Genomic DNA, 15,173 nt, shown 5'->3' on the forward strand with positions numbered 1-15,173 from the left:
GAAAAACTGAGGAATAGTTTGTGAGCATGCAAGTAAAGATTTTCATAAGGCATACACAAAAGGGAGGCCAAGTGAAGGTTGCATGAACAAAAAACTTTGCTACATTCCTGACATTGCAATGCTTAATCATGAAACTAAAAATTCTCATTTATTTTTAAACAGAATTATTACAGTGTTCAAACCACTAAGCAGCAACTAGCTCTCTTCAGACCTCCATCCAGCTGGGAAATTAACAATCTCCTAACAGAGGCCATAAATTCAAGACATCGCATAATGGTGGGATGTCCCCAGATCACTAACTTTTAGAAGTTCTACTAAACATGCTCAAAGGCAAATTTGACAATATTCACAATTTTAACTAATTTTTAAACCTGTCAAAGAAACAATTTCTGATAGAAAACTAACAGGCCATGTTTTAATGATCTAAGGTTTGAGTTACTGGCAAACAGAGTATGACCAGTTTTTGTTGTTTAAATGTAAGGCGTATATTTTCCTTTCCCAAGCAACTTAATTCGTGTAATTTTCCTCAAATGTTTTCATGAAATTCACCTTCACATAGACAGAGCCAGGCACTTTTATTCAGCCCAATGGGAGAGTGAGAGACAGTTACGTTTAATAATAGATGTTGCGCTCTCTCACATATATATTATACACACACACACACCCCTTGTGACAACCAAATGACACACCAGTCAATTGACTTTTCAACAGGCCTTTGTTTCTTAAATGAAAAGGTCAGAACTCAGCCAATCAAGTGATACAACTAATTGTTGGAGATGCTACTTAGTTGCTTAGGATGGGGATCATAAATTTAAAATGACCTAGCTCCAAGATGCTATTTTAAAGATGCATGTATCACCACTTCATCCAAATGTAGAAATTAAAATCAATGTTTTAAAATAAACAAGCTTACTTGCATGTTTGTCAGCCAGTACAATAAGCGTACTCGATATGTCCCTTCTTCTGTAGAAACACACCACCTTTGCTTCCACATTTCCATTGGCCGTCTGTAACAGTGAGTAGAAAAATTATTCTTGGGCATAAATAAAAAACTGGATCTCAAACTACTACACTAGAAATCCATTGAAGTATTTAGAAATTTTAGTCATAAGTACTCCAATCAAACGCATGAACCTTGCTACGAATAGAATGCATTTCTATAGAAAATGAAACACTAAGCAAGTGTTCTGCAGATCTACAATACTGAAAAATAGAAGTTATCATACCAGAACAGACAATTGTTCTAAATCCCATTTCTTGTTCTCAGTCATGGTCTATACTGGATGGTACAGAGGAAGAAAAACAAGATCTCACAAGGCTTCTGAGAAATTAGACTGGGCTGTACACAAAGGATGTCAGCAGGAAACACCTTCCTGACCTCACACCCACTTATCTTGATTGCCTGAGGCAGGCAATTTTAATTAACCTTATCTGTAGATTAAGCAAGGATTTAACCAAATGGACCAGATGACCTTATACAGAAATGAAGAAAAAAACCTACACAGGATCAGATTCTGATCCTATCTCGAACATAGTAGAACCTTATTCCACAAGTGTCCCATTTACTCTAAACACTGATCCAAGTGGTGCTGTCAGGTACTATTCAATAGGAGTAAGGAGATCAGAATCTGGTCTTTTCTTTGTAATTCTGCTTCTCCCGCAGAATTGTCATGCCTAGGTCTCAGGGCAGCAGTTTCAGTAGGAGAGCAAACCAGCCTCACACTGGGGATTGCATACTGCCTCAGAGAATAATTTACCACTCTTACAACTTTCCAGTCCGTTTGTAATCTAGTTGGGACCAAAACCTTCCCAAAAAAAAGTTAGCGAATCCAAGTAATTCACAGAATCATAGAATATCAGGGTTGGAAGGGACCTCAGGAGGTCATCTAGTCCAACCCCCTGCTCAAACCAGGACCAATCCTCAACTAAATCATCCCAGCCAGGGCTTTGTCAAGCCTGACCTTAAAAATATCTAAGGAAGGAGATTCCACCACCTCCCGAGGTAACGCATTCCAGTGTTTCACTACCCTCCTAGTGAAAAAGTTTTTCCTAATATCCAACCTAAACCTCCCCCACTGCAACTTGAGACCATTACTCCTTGTTCTGTCATCTGCTACCACTGAGAACAGTCTAGAGCCATCCTCTTTGGAACCCCCTTTCAGGTAGTTGAAAACAGCTATCAAATCCCCCTCATTCTTCTCTTCCGCAGACTAAACAATCCCAGTTCCCTCAGCCTCTCCTCATAAGTCATGTGTTCCAGTCCCCTAATCATCTTTGTTGCCCTCCGCTGGACTCTTTCCGATTTTTCCACATCCTTCTTGTGGTGTGGGGCCAAAAACTGGACACAGTACTCCAGATGAGGCCTCACCAATGTCGAATAGAGGGGAACGATCACGTCCCTCGATCTGCTGGCAATGCCCCTACTTACACATCCCAAAATGCCATTGGCCTTCTTGGCAACAAGGGCACACTGTTGACTCATATCCAGCTTTGCGTCCACTGTAACCCCTACGTCCTTTTCTGCAGAACTGCTGCCTAGCCATTCGGTCCCTAGTCTGTAGCGGTGCATTGGATTCTTCCGTACTAAGTGCAGGACCCTGCACTTGTCCTTGTTGAACCTCATCAGATTTCTTTTGGCCCAATCCTCTAATTTGTCTAGGGCCCTCTGTATCCTATCCCTACCCTCCAGCGTATCTACCTCTCCTCCCAGTTTACTATCATCTGCAAACTTGTTGAGGCTGCAATCCACACCATCCTCCAGATCATTAATGAAGATATTGAACAAAACCGGCCCCAGGACCGACCCTTGGGACACGCCACTTGATACCGGCTGCCAACTAGACATGGAGCCATTGATCACTACCCGCTGAGCCCGACAATCTAGCAAACTTTCTACCCACCTTATAGTCCATTCATCCAGCCCATACTTCTTTAACTTGCTGGCAAGAATACTGTGGGAGACCATGTCAAAAGCTTTGCTAAAGTCAAGGAACAACACGTCCACCACTTTCCCCTCATCCACAAAGCCAGTTATCTCGTCATAGAAGAAAATTAGATTAGTCAGGCATGACTTGCCCTTGGTGAATCCATGCTGACTGTTCCTGATCACTTTCCTCTCCTCTAAGTGCTTCAGAATTGATTCCTTGAGGACCTGCTCCATGATTTTTCCGGGGACTGAGGTGAGGCTGACTGGCCTGAAGTTCCCAGGATCCTCCTCCTTCCCTTTTTTAAAGATGGGCACTACATTAGCCTTTTTCCAGCCGTCCGGGACTTCCCCCGATCGCCATGAGTTTTCAAAGATAATGGCCAATGGCTCTGCAATCACATCCGCCAACTGCTTTAGCACTCTCGCATGCAACGCATCCGGCCCCATGGACCTGTGCTCGTCCAGCTTTTCTAAATAGTCCCGAACCACTTCTTTCTTCACAGAGAGCTGGTCACCTCCTCCCCATGCTATGCTGCCCAGTGCAGTAGTTTGGGAGCTGACCTTGTTCATGAAGATAGAGGCAAAAAAAGCATTGAGTACATTAGCTTTTTCCACTCCTCTGTCACTAGGTTGCCTCCCTCATTCAGTAAGGGGCCCACACTTACCTTGACTTTCTTCTTGTTGCCAACATACCTGAAGAAACCCTTCTTGTTACTCTTAACATCTCTTGCTAGCTGCAACTCCAGGTGTGATTTGGCCTTCCTGATTTCACTCCTGCATGCCCGAGCAATATTTTTATACTCCTCCCTGGTCATCTGTCCAATCTTCCACTTCTTGTAAGCTTCTTTTTTGTGTTTAAGATCAGCAAAAATTTCACTGTTAAGCCAAGCTGGTCGCCTGCCATATTTACTATTCTTTCTACACATCGGGATGGTTTGTCCCTGTAACCTCAATAAGGATTCTTTAAAATACAGTCAGCTCTCCTGGATTCCTTTCCCCCTCATGTTATTCTCCCAGGGGATCCTGCCCATCAGTTCCCTGAGGGAGTCAAAGTCTGCTTTTCTGAAGTCCAGGGTCTGTATTCTGCTGCTCTCCTTTCTTCTTATTGAGAAGTTAATGCCTCAAAAAAGTATAATAAAAAATATTTAAGTTGCAAGATAACTAACAATTCCAAAAGGTTCCCCTCCTCTGTCCCTTCAGAGTTTGAAGGGTTAGAAAGAATCCGCCAAGTTGATACCACATGTGCAAGATTCTCCCAACTGAAGAGTAAGTAGCTCAAGGGAAATTCCAAAAAGAGCAACAATAAAAATGTGACAGACAGCAAGATTTTTGTCAATGACAACTATATGAAAAAGGGTGAGCTTTTGTATTTTTTGACTCATTTTTCTTAAAATAAGGTAATAAACCTAACAATTTTTGAGCGGACTGTGTATTTCTGTTCGTAATAAATAGGCTTGCTCGCATAGTTTTATCTATTTGCATGAACGCTGAGCAGATCTTAATTCTCTTGTAGACTTTTCTCCCCAAAATGCCTGAATGATGAAAACAAAAAAATTACAGCATCCCAGAGCAGTGCACTGATGAGTTCTGCAAGATCTAGATTTAAATCTCAACGTTGCTTAGACTGGCAGTTTGGGGAACAGAGATGTAAAAGCCCACCCAGAAAACCAAAGATGAATGAGGAGTGACATTCCATGCACAAGGAAATAAAAGTCCAATATATAAGGTCGCTATTAAAACCTTAATGGTGGAAGGACAACGATCAAGATCTTTAATTTTATCAAATGATCTAGAATTAGAAACATCAGGCAACACTTATGTGCACACATACAAACGTTTCCAATCAGAGGCACAGTGGTCTCTGGTGCAAGGCTTGAAGACTTTGACCAAGTTTATCTCAAATATTTAACAGTTCTGGATTATTCTGAAAATGTGAGGACCCATAAACCAAGACACAAAATGGCAGATTTCTAGATCTGGGTTGAGTATTTGACCCTCTTTGTAAGACTGGGAGAAAGGTTCCCATGAAACTGCCAATAGGTCCAAATACCACACTTGGTCTGGAGCCATTTACTTTCCTAAGAACTAGAAGTGTTCATAGGAGTGTTTCTGGCCTGTTCAGAAGCTGCAAGCAGGGACTTTCTTCCCAGACCAGAAGATCACTGTAGGGGAAGTAGAAATGCCCACTGTGATCCTGGGAGACCTTGCCTACCCCATAATGACGTGGCTTATGAAGCCATATACAGGACATCTTGACATGCAAGAAGCAGTTCAACAACAGACTGAGCAAGTGCAGAATGACTGTTGAGTGTGCTTTTGGCCGTTTAAAGGCCCGCTGGTGCTGCCTATATGGGAGGCTGGACCTGGCCGATGACAATATTCCTATGCTTATAGCCTCGTGCTTTACGCTCCATAATACTTATGAAGGGAAGGGTGAAAGTTTCACTCAGGGCTGGACTGGTGGGGCTTAGCATCTGGAGGGGCTTAGCATCTGGAGGCTGAATTTGAACAGCCAGAGACCAAGGCAATTAGAGGGGCACAGCATGGGGCCACAAGAATCAGGGATGCTTTGAGGCAGCAATTTGAAGCTGAAAGCCACTATTATTTGTTGCTATGCTCAGGAGTGAAGTGCTTGTAATGCTAGGACGGGATTGTGATTGGTGCAGACGATGCACTATGAAGGTTTAAGAAAATTGCCTGTTGCTTTACAGGGCTCTGTTTGTTTTCAATTAACGGAATAAAGATTGCTTTCAAACCAAAACAATTCTTTTATTAAAAAACAAGTGGAGAAGAGACACAATAAAACAAAAAGGAACAAAAAAACCATCAGCACTGAGGGGGATGGGGGAAGGGAGGGTCCCAGGAGGAGGTGGGGTCCCAGGACAGTTAAAGATTTGTATATGTCCAGGTATTATATCTAGCCTTCTCCTTTGGAGGACAGTACGGCAGGTATTGTACTTCAGCAGGGCTAAACTGCAGAGGGATGGGTGTCGAGTGCAGTGGGTACTGGGAGTCCGCAGTGATGGACTGTAATGGGGGAAGACTGGAGTGCCGTAGGTACAGACTGGAGCCAGGAGCTTGATAAGAGCATGTTGGCGGTGTCTGCGGGACGTATGGAAAGAGTTTCGTGACAGCAGCTGCAGGGGAGGGCGGGCGCAGAGCTGATGGGTTTGCAGTGCTAGTAGCACCTGGAGCCACTCCAGGGCTTCATTCTGACACACCATGTTCTCCATTCAGTCCCTCTTCTCACTGTCCCGCCACTCCTTCAATTTATATTTTTTGGCCACGGAGTGTATCATGACATCACGCAGAAAGTCCTCTTTAGTTCTTCGTGGCCACTTTCTAAGTCTGCACAGCCATTCAGCCGGCAACAACAAGGAGGGAGGCTGGGCTCCTAAGGTCATATCTGTGAAGCCAAAATGCAGCATTTTACAGAAGGAGTATTGTTTGCAACACACAGACCACTGATTCAGTGATTTAAAACACAGCCACTATTCACATACCTGTCACTAATTGGCTCACCCCAGGCAAGCATACATGAGCCACAAGACCCCCAAAATGGTGAGTAACCGCAGGGGCAAATCAGTATTCCAGGACCCTGCTGTACACTAGGCATGTGGCTCTTAGGGAGAGCGAGCACTGTATGGGGGGCCTTATAATCATTACTGCCCCACATTTTCCACAGGCTGTGATCATTATGGAGGAAATCTTGCTGCTGAGTGTGAGCAGGGCATCAAGGGAGGGTCTTCTCCAAGACTACGGCTTCCACCCTGGCCCTTATGCGGCTTTCCTTTGTGCAGCAATGGTCCCCCACTCTGCACCCTCCCGTGACAGTGGGGGAGATTTAGGTTGGATATTAGGAAAAACTTTTTCACTAGGAGGGTAGTGAAACACTGGAATGCGTTACCTAGGGAGGTGGTGGAATCTCCTTTCTTAGGAATTTTTAAGGTCAGGCTTGACAAAGCCCTGGCTGGGATGATTTAGTTGGAGATTGGTCCTGCTTTGAGCAGGGGGTTGGACTAGATGACTTCCTGAGGTCCCTTTCAACCCTGATATTCTATGATTCTATGACAGCAGAATGGTGTGGGAAAGTTAACTTTAATGGGGCAAGAAACAAAGCAGCTCTGCCAAAGAACCTGCGGCAGTGGATTGCTACTATCTCCATGAGAGTTTCATGGAGATCTGAGGCAGATTCCCGTGAAGTGAGGAAGTCAATCAATACCCTGTTCCGCTGCTCAAACTAGGCATGTGGTGGTACACGCATCATACAGACAAGCCTGCTTTCTGCAACCCTCCTGCCCCACTCCTTGCTTCAGCGATTCCTAAAAATCAAAGCAACTTACCAGGGGCCTCCTCTCCTGTTTGCGCTTCACCAAGCTCTGACCGCTGTGACTGGCTAGCCTCCCCTGGGGTAGAGAAGAGCTTCTGACTGCATGCATATCTGACCTCAGAGTTTCTCTCTGCCTCTGGGTCCCCCTCCTGCTCCACATCTTCATCCAAGATTTCCTTCTCCTGGCTCAGTCCACTCTCGACTAGCACACAAGCCACCAAAGCATCCATAGTGGCCTTTGCAGTGGAGGTGGGGGTCACAGAGTATCGCATCAAGCTCTTTGTAGAACTGGCAGCTCATGGGCGCAGCACTGGAGTGGTGATTTGCCTCCCGCGCCTCATGGTAGTCATTCTGCAGCTCCTTCACTTTGACCCTGCACTGCAGTGTGTCCCGGTCATGGTCCCTTTCTGTCATACATTGTGAAATCTGTCCATAGGTGTCATAATTCCCGCGGCTGGAGCGCGGCTGGGGTTGGAGAGCAGCTGCGACTGGACAGGCTCCTCTCCCCAAATGCTGATGAGGTATAGCAGCTCAGCTTTGCTCCAAGCCTGGTGCGTGGAGCAGGCATGATCATCGGGAAAGATATGCTGAGACGACTGCATGCATCACCAAGCAAACAGGAAGGGGACTTTCAAAATTCCCAAGGAATTTAAGGGGTGGGGCTCACAGTTGGTCACCTGAGAGCAGGGCAGTAGAGTTCAAACTGATGACCAGAGAGGCAAGAACAGGCATTATGGGACACCTCCCAGAGGCCAACTGCAGTGCTGTAATCAATCAGGGTGTCTACACTGGCACCGCAGCGCTGTAGCCCCAGCGCAGAAAGCTCTACGTCTCTCATCAGGGTGGTTTTTTTACAGCGCTGCAACTGTACAGTTTCTGTGCTCTAAGTGGCTCGGCGGTGCGTACACCTCGGGAGTTACAATGCAGAAAGCTGCTTTACTGCGCAGAAATTTGACAGTGTAGACAAGGCCTTTGATAACCACATTTAGCACGTACTGAGGAGGTTATCACTGTGTCCACCATGGAGGGGACACAAACTTCCTCCACAGGAGACCTTACTCGGAGTTAAATCTAAAATGACACTGTATAGTAGGGACAGCAGTCGAGGGCTTCAGAATAGGATCTCTGTGCTGAAATTCATCCTCAGTACCAAAGGATTCAGATTCCTTTCCCCGGCCCCCTTACAACCTTTCATCTGTTCTACTGGAATGGCAGTGCCTATCATGCTACTTTTTCATCTCCAAGCAAGAAGAGTGTTCTGAGGACTAAGAACACTAAAACAATACACCAGCTCCAGGGACCATGAGAAGAGAAAGATTTCAGCTGGTTGACTTGAGGATCAGGTCTACTTCTTCCTCATAAGAGAGGCTCCTAGGGAGTTCAAACCATAAGGCTCTTCATCCTCTCTCCAGGCCAACTAATATTTCATCTTTGGATCAAACAATCACAGCACCAAGAGTTTAAGAACTGCAGACTAAACCTTGTCTGATAGGCCAAGGTGGGAGGGTAGGGTCACCATCAGGATAACTTTTAGTTGGTGTTCTCTGGCCTTTGCAGACAGCACATGACAAGCACTTCTTGAATGAGTGACTGCCCCCAGATACTCCAGGCAATGATCAGGTGGTATAATATTTTGTAGTTGCTAGCAGCTTAAAAAAAATACTGCAAATTATTTCAAACGGATAAAAAGGGAGGTAAAAGTAGATTAAGTTATTTTCAAATCAAACAACATCAGAAAATACAGTCAACAGTTTCAGACACCTGGGAAAAAACATTAGCACTGCATTACCTTATTGAGTTCTTCTATTCTTCGTATCAAGTAAGGGTTACTTGAAGAATTTTCAAAGTAGACATAATCTGAAAAAATACAGAAGGAAAACAAAAGTTAAGAAGTATGTTTTGCTTCAAAGTATAAACACTTGAAATGGCATTGCTTAAAAAACCCCAAATGACAAAATGACACTGCACTACTTTCATTTTAGCAGCAAGCACAATTCCAGTGACCCATCTAAATCCAGTAACTGAAGATTATACAGGATGTGAAGAGATGCATAATCATAATCCAGTCTAACTTCACATAACATTTAATATAAGAAACCAGCAATAATGACATTTGAAGGCTGTAAAATCCCACCCTCAAAATGGGGTAAGTTACATAAGAAATTCTCTTGCCACCTGTGCATTCAGAAAGCAATGTTTAAGATATCTCCCTGTGATAGACCATGTCCCCACCTACAAGTCCCTTTACTTGCCTCCTCTCTCCTTCCATATCAAGTTCTAGCTTCTTGTCCTTGCCTTCAAGACTTGGTTTAATTCTGTCCCCCAGCCTGTCTCATCTTCTCTCCCATTTGCTCCACCTATGAATAATGCCTCATTTCTCTCTTGTTCTCTTTATCTGATTCTTATTTACCTTTATTTCTATGCCTGAAACTGCCTCTTTATCCACAGACACCCTCTCCCTTCCTAATCTCTCACCAAAATTTGTTTCTTCTGTAAACCCCATAAATGTAAGCCAGGTCAGTAAAAGTGCTATCACCATGCATATGACTTAATATTAATCCCCCAAGGGAGGGCGGCATGGGAACGCCTAACTCTGAGATCGAGTAATAATATCCAGCTCTTATAAAGCACTTTTCATCAGTAGATTCAAATCACTGAATAAAGGAGGTTAGTATTATCTCCATTTTACAGATAGGGAAACTGAGGCACGGAATGAGACCGTGACCTGACCAAGGTCAGACAGTGGGCCAGTGGCAGAGCTGGGAACAGAGCACAGGTCTCCTTTGTCCCAGTCCAGTGATCTGTCCCTGAGGCAAAACTTCTCAATACTGTACGTTTAGAGAGTTCAAGACATGGACTGTCTCAAAGACCTTGTAATTTAAGACAAAATATATAAAAGGTGGGGGAATGGGATACAATCAAATATACTTAATTGTTATATGCTCCTACTTTAAGTTTAAATATACTTTAAGGGCCTGTAAGACAGTGAGCTCTCTCATCAGCCCACACACCAAAGAACACTCACCAGCTTTAGGATTCTAGTCCCCATTTTTTCAGGGTGTTGATTTTATTTCTTCAAAATAAAACCACACAGCACATGTTCATCTCAGTCATGCTCTTTTCCCTGACCTGGTCTCCTCACGGACCTATCTAATTCCTACAGCATTACACTCCACAAGCTGTCTGCCTTGGACTCAAGGTGAGACTGTCTGCTCCCTTCTCCTTCAGAGTCTGCTCCCCACAGGATTACACTACTCAGGCCCTCTGCCTTAGAGAGTCTCCTATAAATTGGATTCTTTTCCTCCACCTAGAGACTACCTCCCTGCATTTTTCCTTAGCAACTGAGCTCTTGCTCATTTTTATGAGGACTAGGTAATCTTCCACCTATTACGATCCCTAGCCTCTGTGGGAGACAGTGATTAGTCAGAGATGGGGTTGGGCCAAACTCCCCTTAAAGGGCCAGCCATCCTGTGATACTGGCCCCCTGTCTATTGAACATTAATGGATTTCTTGTCCAGGTCCAACTAAAGTAGCTCTTGATATCATAATCTACTAAATTGAAGATGGGGGGGCGATCCAAAAGGAAGTTGTGTCTCACTTGTATTTAGATTTTAAGCTCAACAACCCCTCAGGGCAGGAATCATGTCTTACTCAGCCCTGAGCACACTGGCAGGACCTGCCATGATTATATGTTTGTTGAGGCAAAGGCACTTTCATAGTTAGAGGTGAGAAGTGTTTTCAATTATAAGCCCGACTTTGGCCCCCATATTAAATTCTCATAAAAATGGTCTGTAATACCAGAGATTCTTCTCTTTTCCCTCTTGTTCAAGGGGATGGGAACAGAACAGAGGTTCTCTGCCTCTGGAGTGAGACACCCATGATATGATGAAATTCCCTGCTGCAAGAGTAATCCAGGCTGAATTCAATGGGAGCAAGGGTAGAAAAGGAGAGTATACTCAGGCTTCACTGAACTGAACCCTGGTCCCACAACATTCCTGTCTAACTGCCCATAGTAATGATACTCAACCGCTGATTATACAGCCTTTTTAGGGCACTGCATGTTGGAGTCCACAGGTCTGCAAGTTGTGTAACTGAGCGAATGGAGCACTGATAAGTGCAACAATTCACTTGTCAACCAACAGGTGCTGGAGAACAGTAGGGAGTGCGGAGCTAATAAATCAGAGTTGACTGGACCCCCTCTCAACAGCTAGACAAGAGTGTGGTATTCTGTAGTCGGTGTACCAGTGCATCCCCAATGAAGTCAGCAAGCATGCACCAGAGTACTAAGAATAAAAAACAGGGTCTAATCTTTCACGTAAAGTTACAGAGATACAAAATGTGGGCAGGACACCTTGACAATGCAGAGTTGCATTTATGTGATGACAAGAGTTACAATGTTGCATGGGAAGGCTCAACTATCACAACACACACATACTTTGTGTTGCATAAATGATTAAAAATCATAAAGTGTAAGGACACTACACTAACAGCACTCCATGAAATCAGAAAGAGTATCTCCAGCTCCTTAGGTTGGCTACCATTATCTTGGCATGAAGGACCAAGGACTGAACCCTCTTCCTAACTCTGCAACAGCCACTTCCTCTTAAACTCTGAATAGATGCAAGATTTAAAGAGTTAGCAATGGACAAACCTCAAAGGTCTGGAATTTGTATTTGGTTTGGAAAAGGATCCAATGTTTGAATCTTATCTGTATTATCTGAACCCCAAAGTGTCATTTTTTAATCACAAGAAAACACCAGCCCGGTACATTACATGAAGTAGGAGCGAAGGGTTAAAATCACTGTGACAAATTCTAGAACAGGCAGTCTGAAGGAGTAACAATATTTAGCACTTTACAAACATTAAGAATTAATGGAACAATAACTAAATTAGAGGAAACCACCCCCACAGCAGAACTAGTGAATTTTCTTATGAGGGGGCTTGCACTGAGTGGTGGTGGGCGATGTACCTGAGTGTGTATCTGCCACACAGCTCTCATAGATTCAGATTTGAAAGTCAGAACGGACCATCGTGATCATCTAGTCTGACCTCCTGCACATTGCAGGCTACAGAACCTCATCCACTCCTAAACCCCTAATCTCTGGCTGAGTTACGAAAATACTCAAATCATGTGTCAAGGTTCCTTCCCCACTCTGAACTCTAGGGTACAGATGTGGGGACCTGCATGAAAGACTCCTGAAGCTTATTCTTACCAGCTTAGGTTAAAACTTCCCCAAGGCACAGATTTCTTTCTTGCCTTGGGAACCAGCTTAGGTTAAAAACCTGGTACGCTGCCACCAACAAGCGATTTAAACAAAGAACAGGAAAAGAGCCCACTTGGAGACATCTTCCCCCAAAATATCCCCCCAAGCCCTATACCCCCTTTCCTGGGGAAGGCTTGATAATAATATCCTCACCAATTAGTACAGGTGAACACAGACCCAAACCCTTGGATCTTAAGAACAATGAAAAAGCAATCACGTTCTTAAAAGAATAATTTTATTTAAAGAAAAGGTAAAAGAATCAGCTCTGTAAAATCAGGATGGTAAATACTTTACAGGGTAATCAGATTCAAGACATAGAGAATCCCTCTATGCAAAACCTTAAGTTACAAAAAGACACAAAACAGAAATACATATTCCCTCCAGGACAGCAAATTTCAGAAGCCAAAAAACAGAAGACAATCTAACGCATTTTCTAGCTAGATTACTTACTAACTTTACAGAAGTTGGAAGGCTGCATTCCTGATCTGTTCCCAGCAAAAGCATCACACAGACAGATGAACCCTTTGTTCCCCCAGCCCTCCAGATTTGAAAGTATTTTGTTCCCTTATTGGTCATTTTGGGTCAGGTGCAAGCGAAGTTATCTTAGCTTCTTAACCCTTTACAGGTGAAAGGGTTTTGCCTCTGCCAGGAGGAATTTTATAGCACTGTATACAAAAAGGTGGTTACCCTCCCCTTTATATTTATGACACGACCCCCCAAATCACAGACAGGGTGAAACACTGGCTGTGATTTCTTCCTGGAGCTCCAGGAAAAAACAGAGTTAATAAGACACATGCACCTCTAAATATACTACTAACTGTATAAAGACTAACAATATTTTCCACATCTCAAGGACGATTTTAACCAGTTGATTCTGGGAAACTTTCACAGGAGAATGCATCGGCCACTTTGTTAGAAGCTCCTGAAATGTGTTGTATGTCGAAATCAAAATCTTGGAAAGCTAAACTCCACTGAAAAAGTTTTTTATTATTTCCCTTGGCGATATGAAGCCACTGTAGCGCAGCATGGTCAATTTGCAGGTGGAAACGCCGTCCCCAAACATATGGGTGTAGCTTTTCCAGAGCGTAAACAATGGCGTAACATTCCTTTTCACTGATTGACCAGTTGCTTTCCCTCTCAGACAGCTTCTTGCTAAGAAACATGACAGGATGGAATTCTTGATCCGGTCCTTCCTGCATTAGAACTGCTCCCACACCACGCTCGGACGCATCTGTGGTTACTAGGAACGGTTTGTCAAAGTCTGGGGCCCTCAGCACAGGGTCAGACATGAGTGTCGCTTTAAGCTGGTTAAAGGCCTTCTGACACTCTTCGGTCCACTGAACGGCATTTGGCTGTTTCTTTTTGGTTAGGTCTGTCAGTGGGGCGGTGATTTGGCTGTATTGCAGTACAAATCGCCTGTAATATCCGGCCAAGCCTAAGAAGGATTGGACCTGTTTCTTTGACTTTGGGACAGGCCACTTTTGGATAGCATCCACTTTGGCCTGTAGGGGGCTGATAATTCCTTCATCCACCTGGTGTCCAAGATAAGTCACTCTGTTTAGGCCTATTTGACATTTCTTAGCCTTAACAGTTAGTCCTGCCTCTCTTATGCGCTCGAAGACTTTTTGTAGATGTTCCAGGTGTTCTGCCCAGGAATCCGAAAATATGGCCACATCGTCAAGGTAGGCGACCGCATATTCTCCCAATCCCGCTAGGAGACCATCTATAAGTTTTTGGAAGGTGGTGGATGTGTTCCGCAGCCCAAAAGCGCATTAAATTCATACAGCCCGACATGTGTGGTGAAGGCTGATCTTTCCTTGGCGGATTCATCTAGCGGTACTTGCCAGTACCCCTTGGTTAAGTCCAAGGTAGAGATGAACTGGGCCCGTCCCAGTTTCTCTAATAGTTCATCTGTGCATGGCATTGGATAGTTGTTTGGGTGAGTTACAGCATTTAGCTTACAGCAGTTCACACAAAAACGTATCACCCCATCTGGTTTGGGAACTAGAACCACTGGAGATGCCCATGCACTGCCAGAGGGGCGGATTACACCCATCTGTAGCATATCCTGGATCTCCCATTCTATAGCAGTTTTAGCTTGAGGAGACACCCAGTAAGGTTGGACCCTAATTGGGCGAGCATTACCTGTGTCAATGGAGTGGTATGCCCGTTCAGTCAGTCCTGGGGTGGCTGAGAATGTTGGCGCGTAGCTAGCGCACAGCTCCTTGATCTGCTGTCGCTGCATATGCCCAAGGGTCATGGAGAGGTTCACCTCTTCCACGCCATCATCACTTTTCCCTTCGTAGTGGACACCTTCAGGCCACTCAGCATCATCTCCTCCCTGAGCTGTAAACTGACAAACCTTTAATTCTCTGGATTAAAAGGGCTTTAGAGAATTAACATGGTACACCTTAGGCTTTCAGTTTGAGGCTGAGGATTTGGGTCTAAGTGCAAAGAAATTACATTCATGAACTGTAAGATTGAAAATCTTAGAACTCAAAAGTAAATAAACGTCAAAGTTTTCATCTGAACACACAACCTTAACTCCACCCCTGTATAAGTAGGTATTACAAACCTTCAATTACATTTTGCATACTATTTCTCAAACAATAGAATGTAAAATAAAATGACAACCTTAATTGAAAAATTGTAA

At 44.1% G+C, this 15,173-nt stretch overlaps 1 protein-coding gene across 5 annotated transcripts in view; it reads right to left on the bottom strand.

The window, feature by feature from the left end:
* Positions 1-15,173, bottom strand: part of MTA1 (metastasis associated 1) — a 142,589-nt gene that overhangs the window by 98,161 nt on the left and 29,255 nt on the right. For 3 of the 5 annotated variants that reach the window (XM_077824301.1, XM_077824303.1, XM_077824304.1), the window contains exons 2-3: positions 9,046-9,113; positions 914-1,007 (exon numbers count right to left, since the gene is read on the bottom strand). In XM_077824301.1, coding sequence (XP_077680427.1) covers positions 914-1,007; positions 9,046-9,113 — 162 coding nt within the window. Of the gene's footprint in view, positions 1-913; positions 1,008-7,269; positions 7,727-9,045; positions 9,114-15,173 lie in introns of those variants that run through there. The other 2 variants (XM_077824300.1, XM_077824302.1) reach the window with 1 other exon arrangement.

The sequence above is a fragment of the Eretmochelys imbricata genome, chromosome 8 (genome assembly GCF_965152235.1).
Source record: "Eretmochelys imbricata isolate rEreImb1 chromosome 8, rEreImb1.hap1, whole genome shotgun sequence".
NCBI classification, from domain to species: domain Eukaryota; kingdom Metazoa; phylum Chordata; order Testudines; family Cheloniidae; genus Eretmochelys; species Eretmochelys imbricata.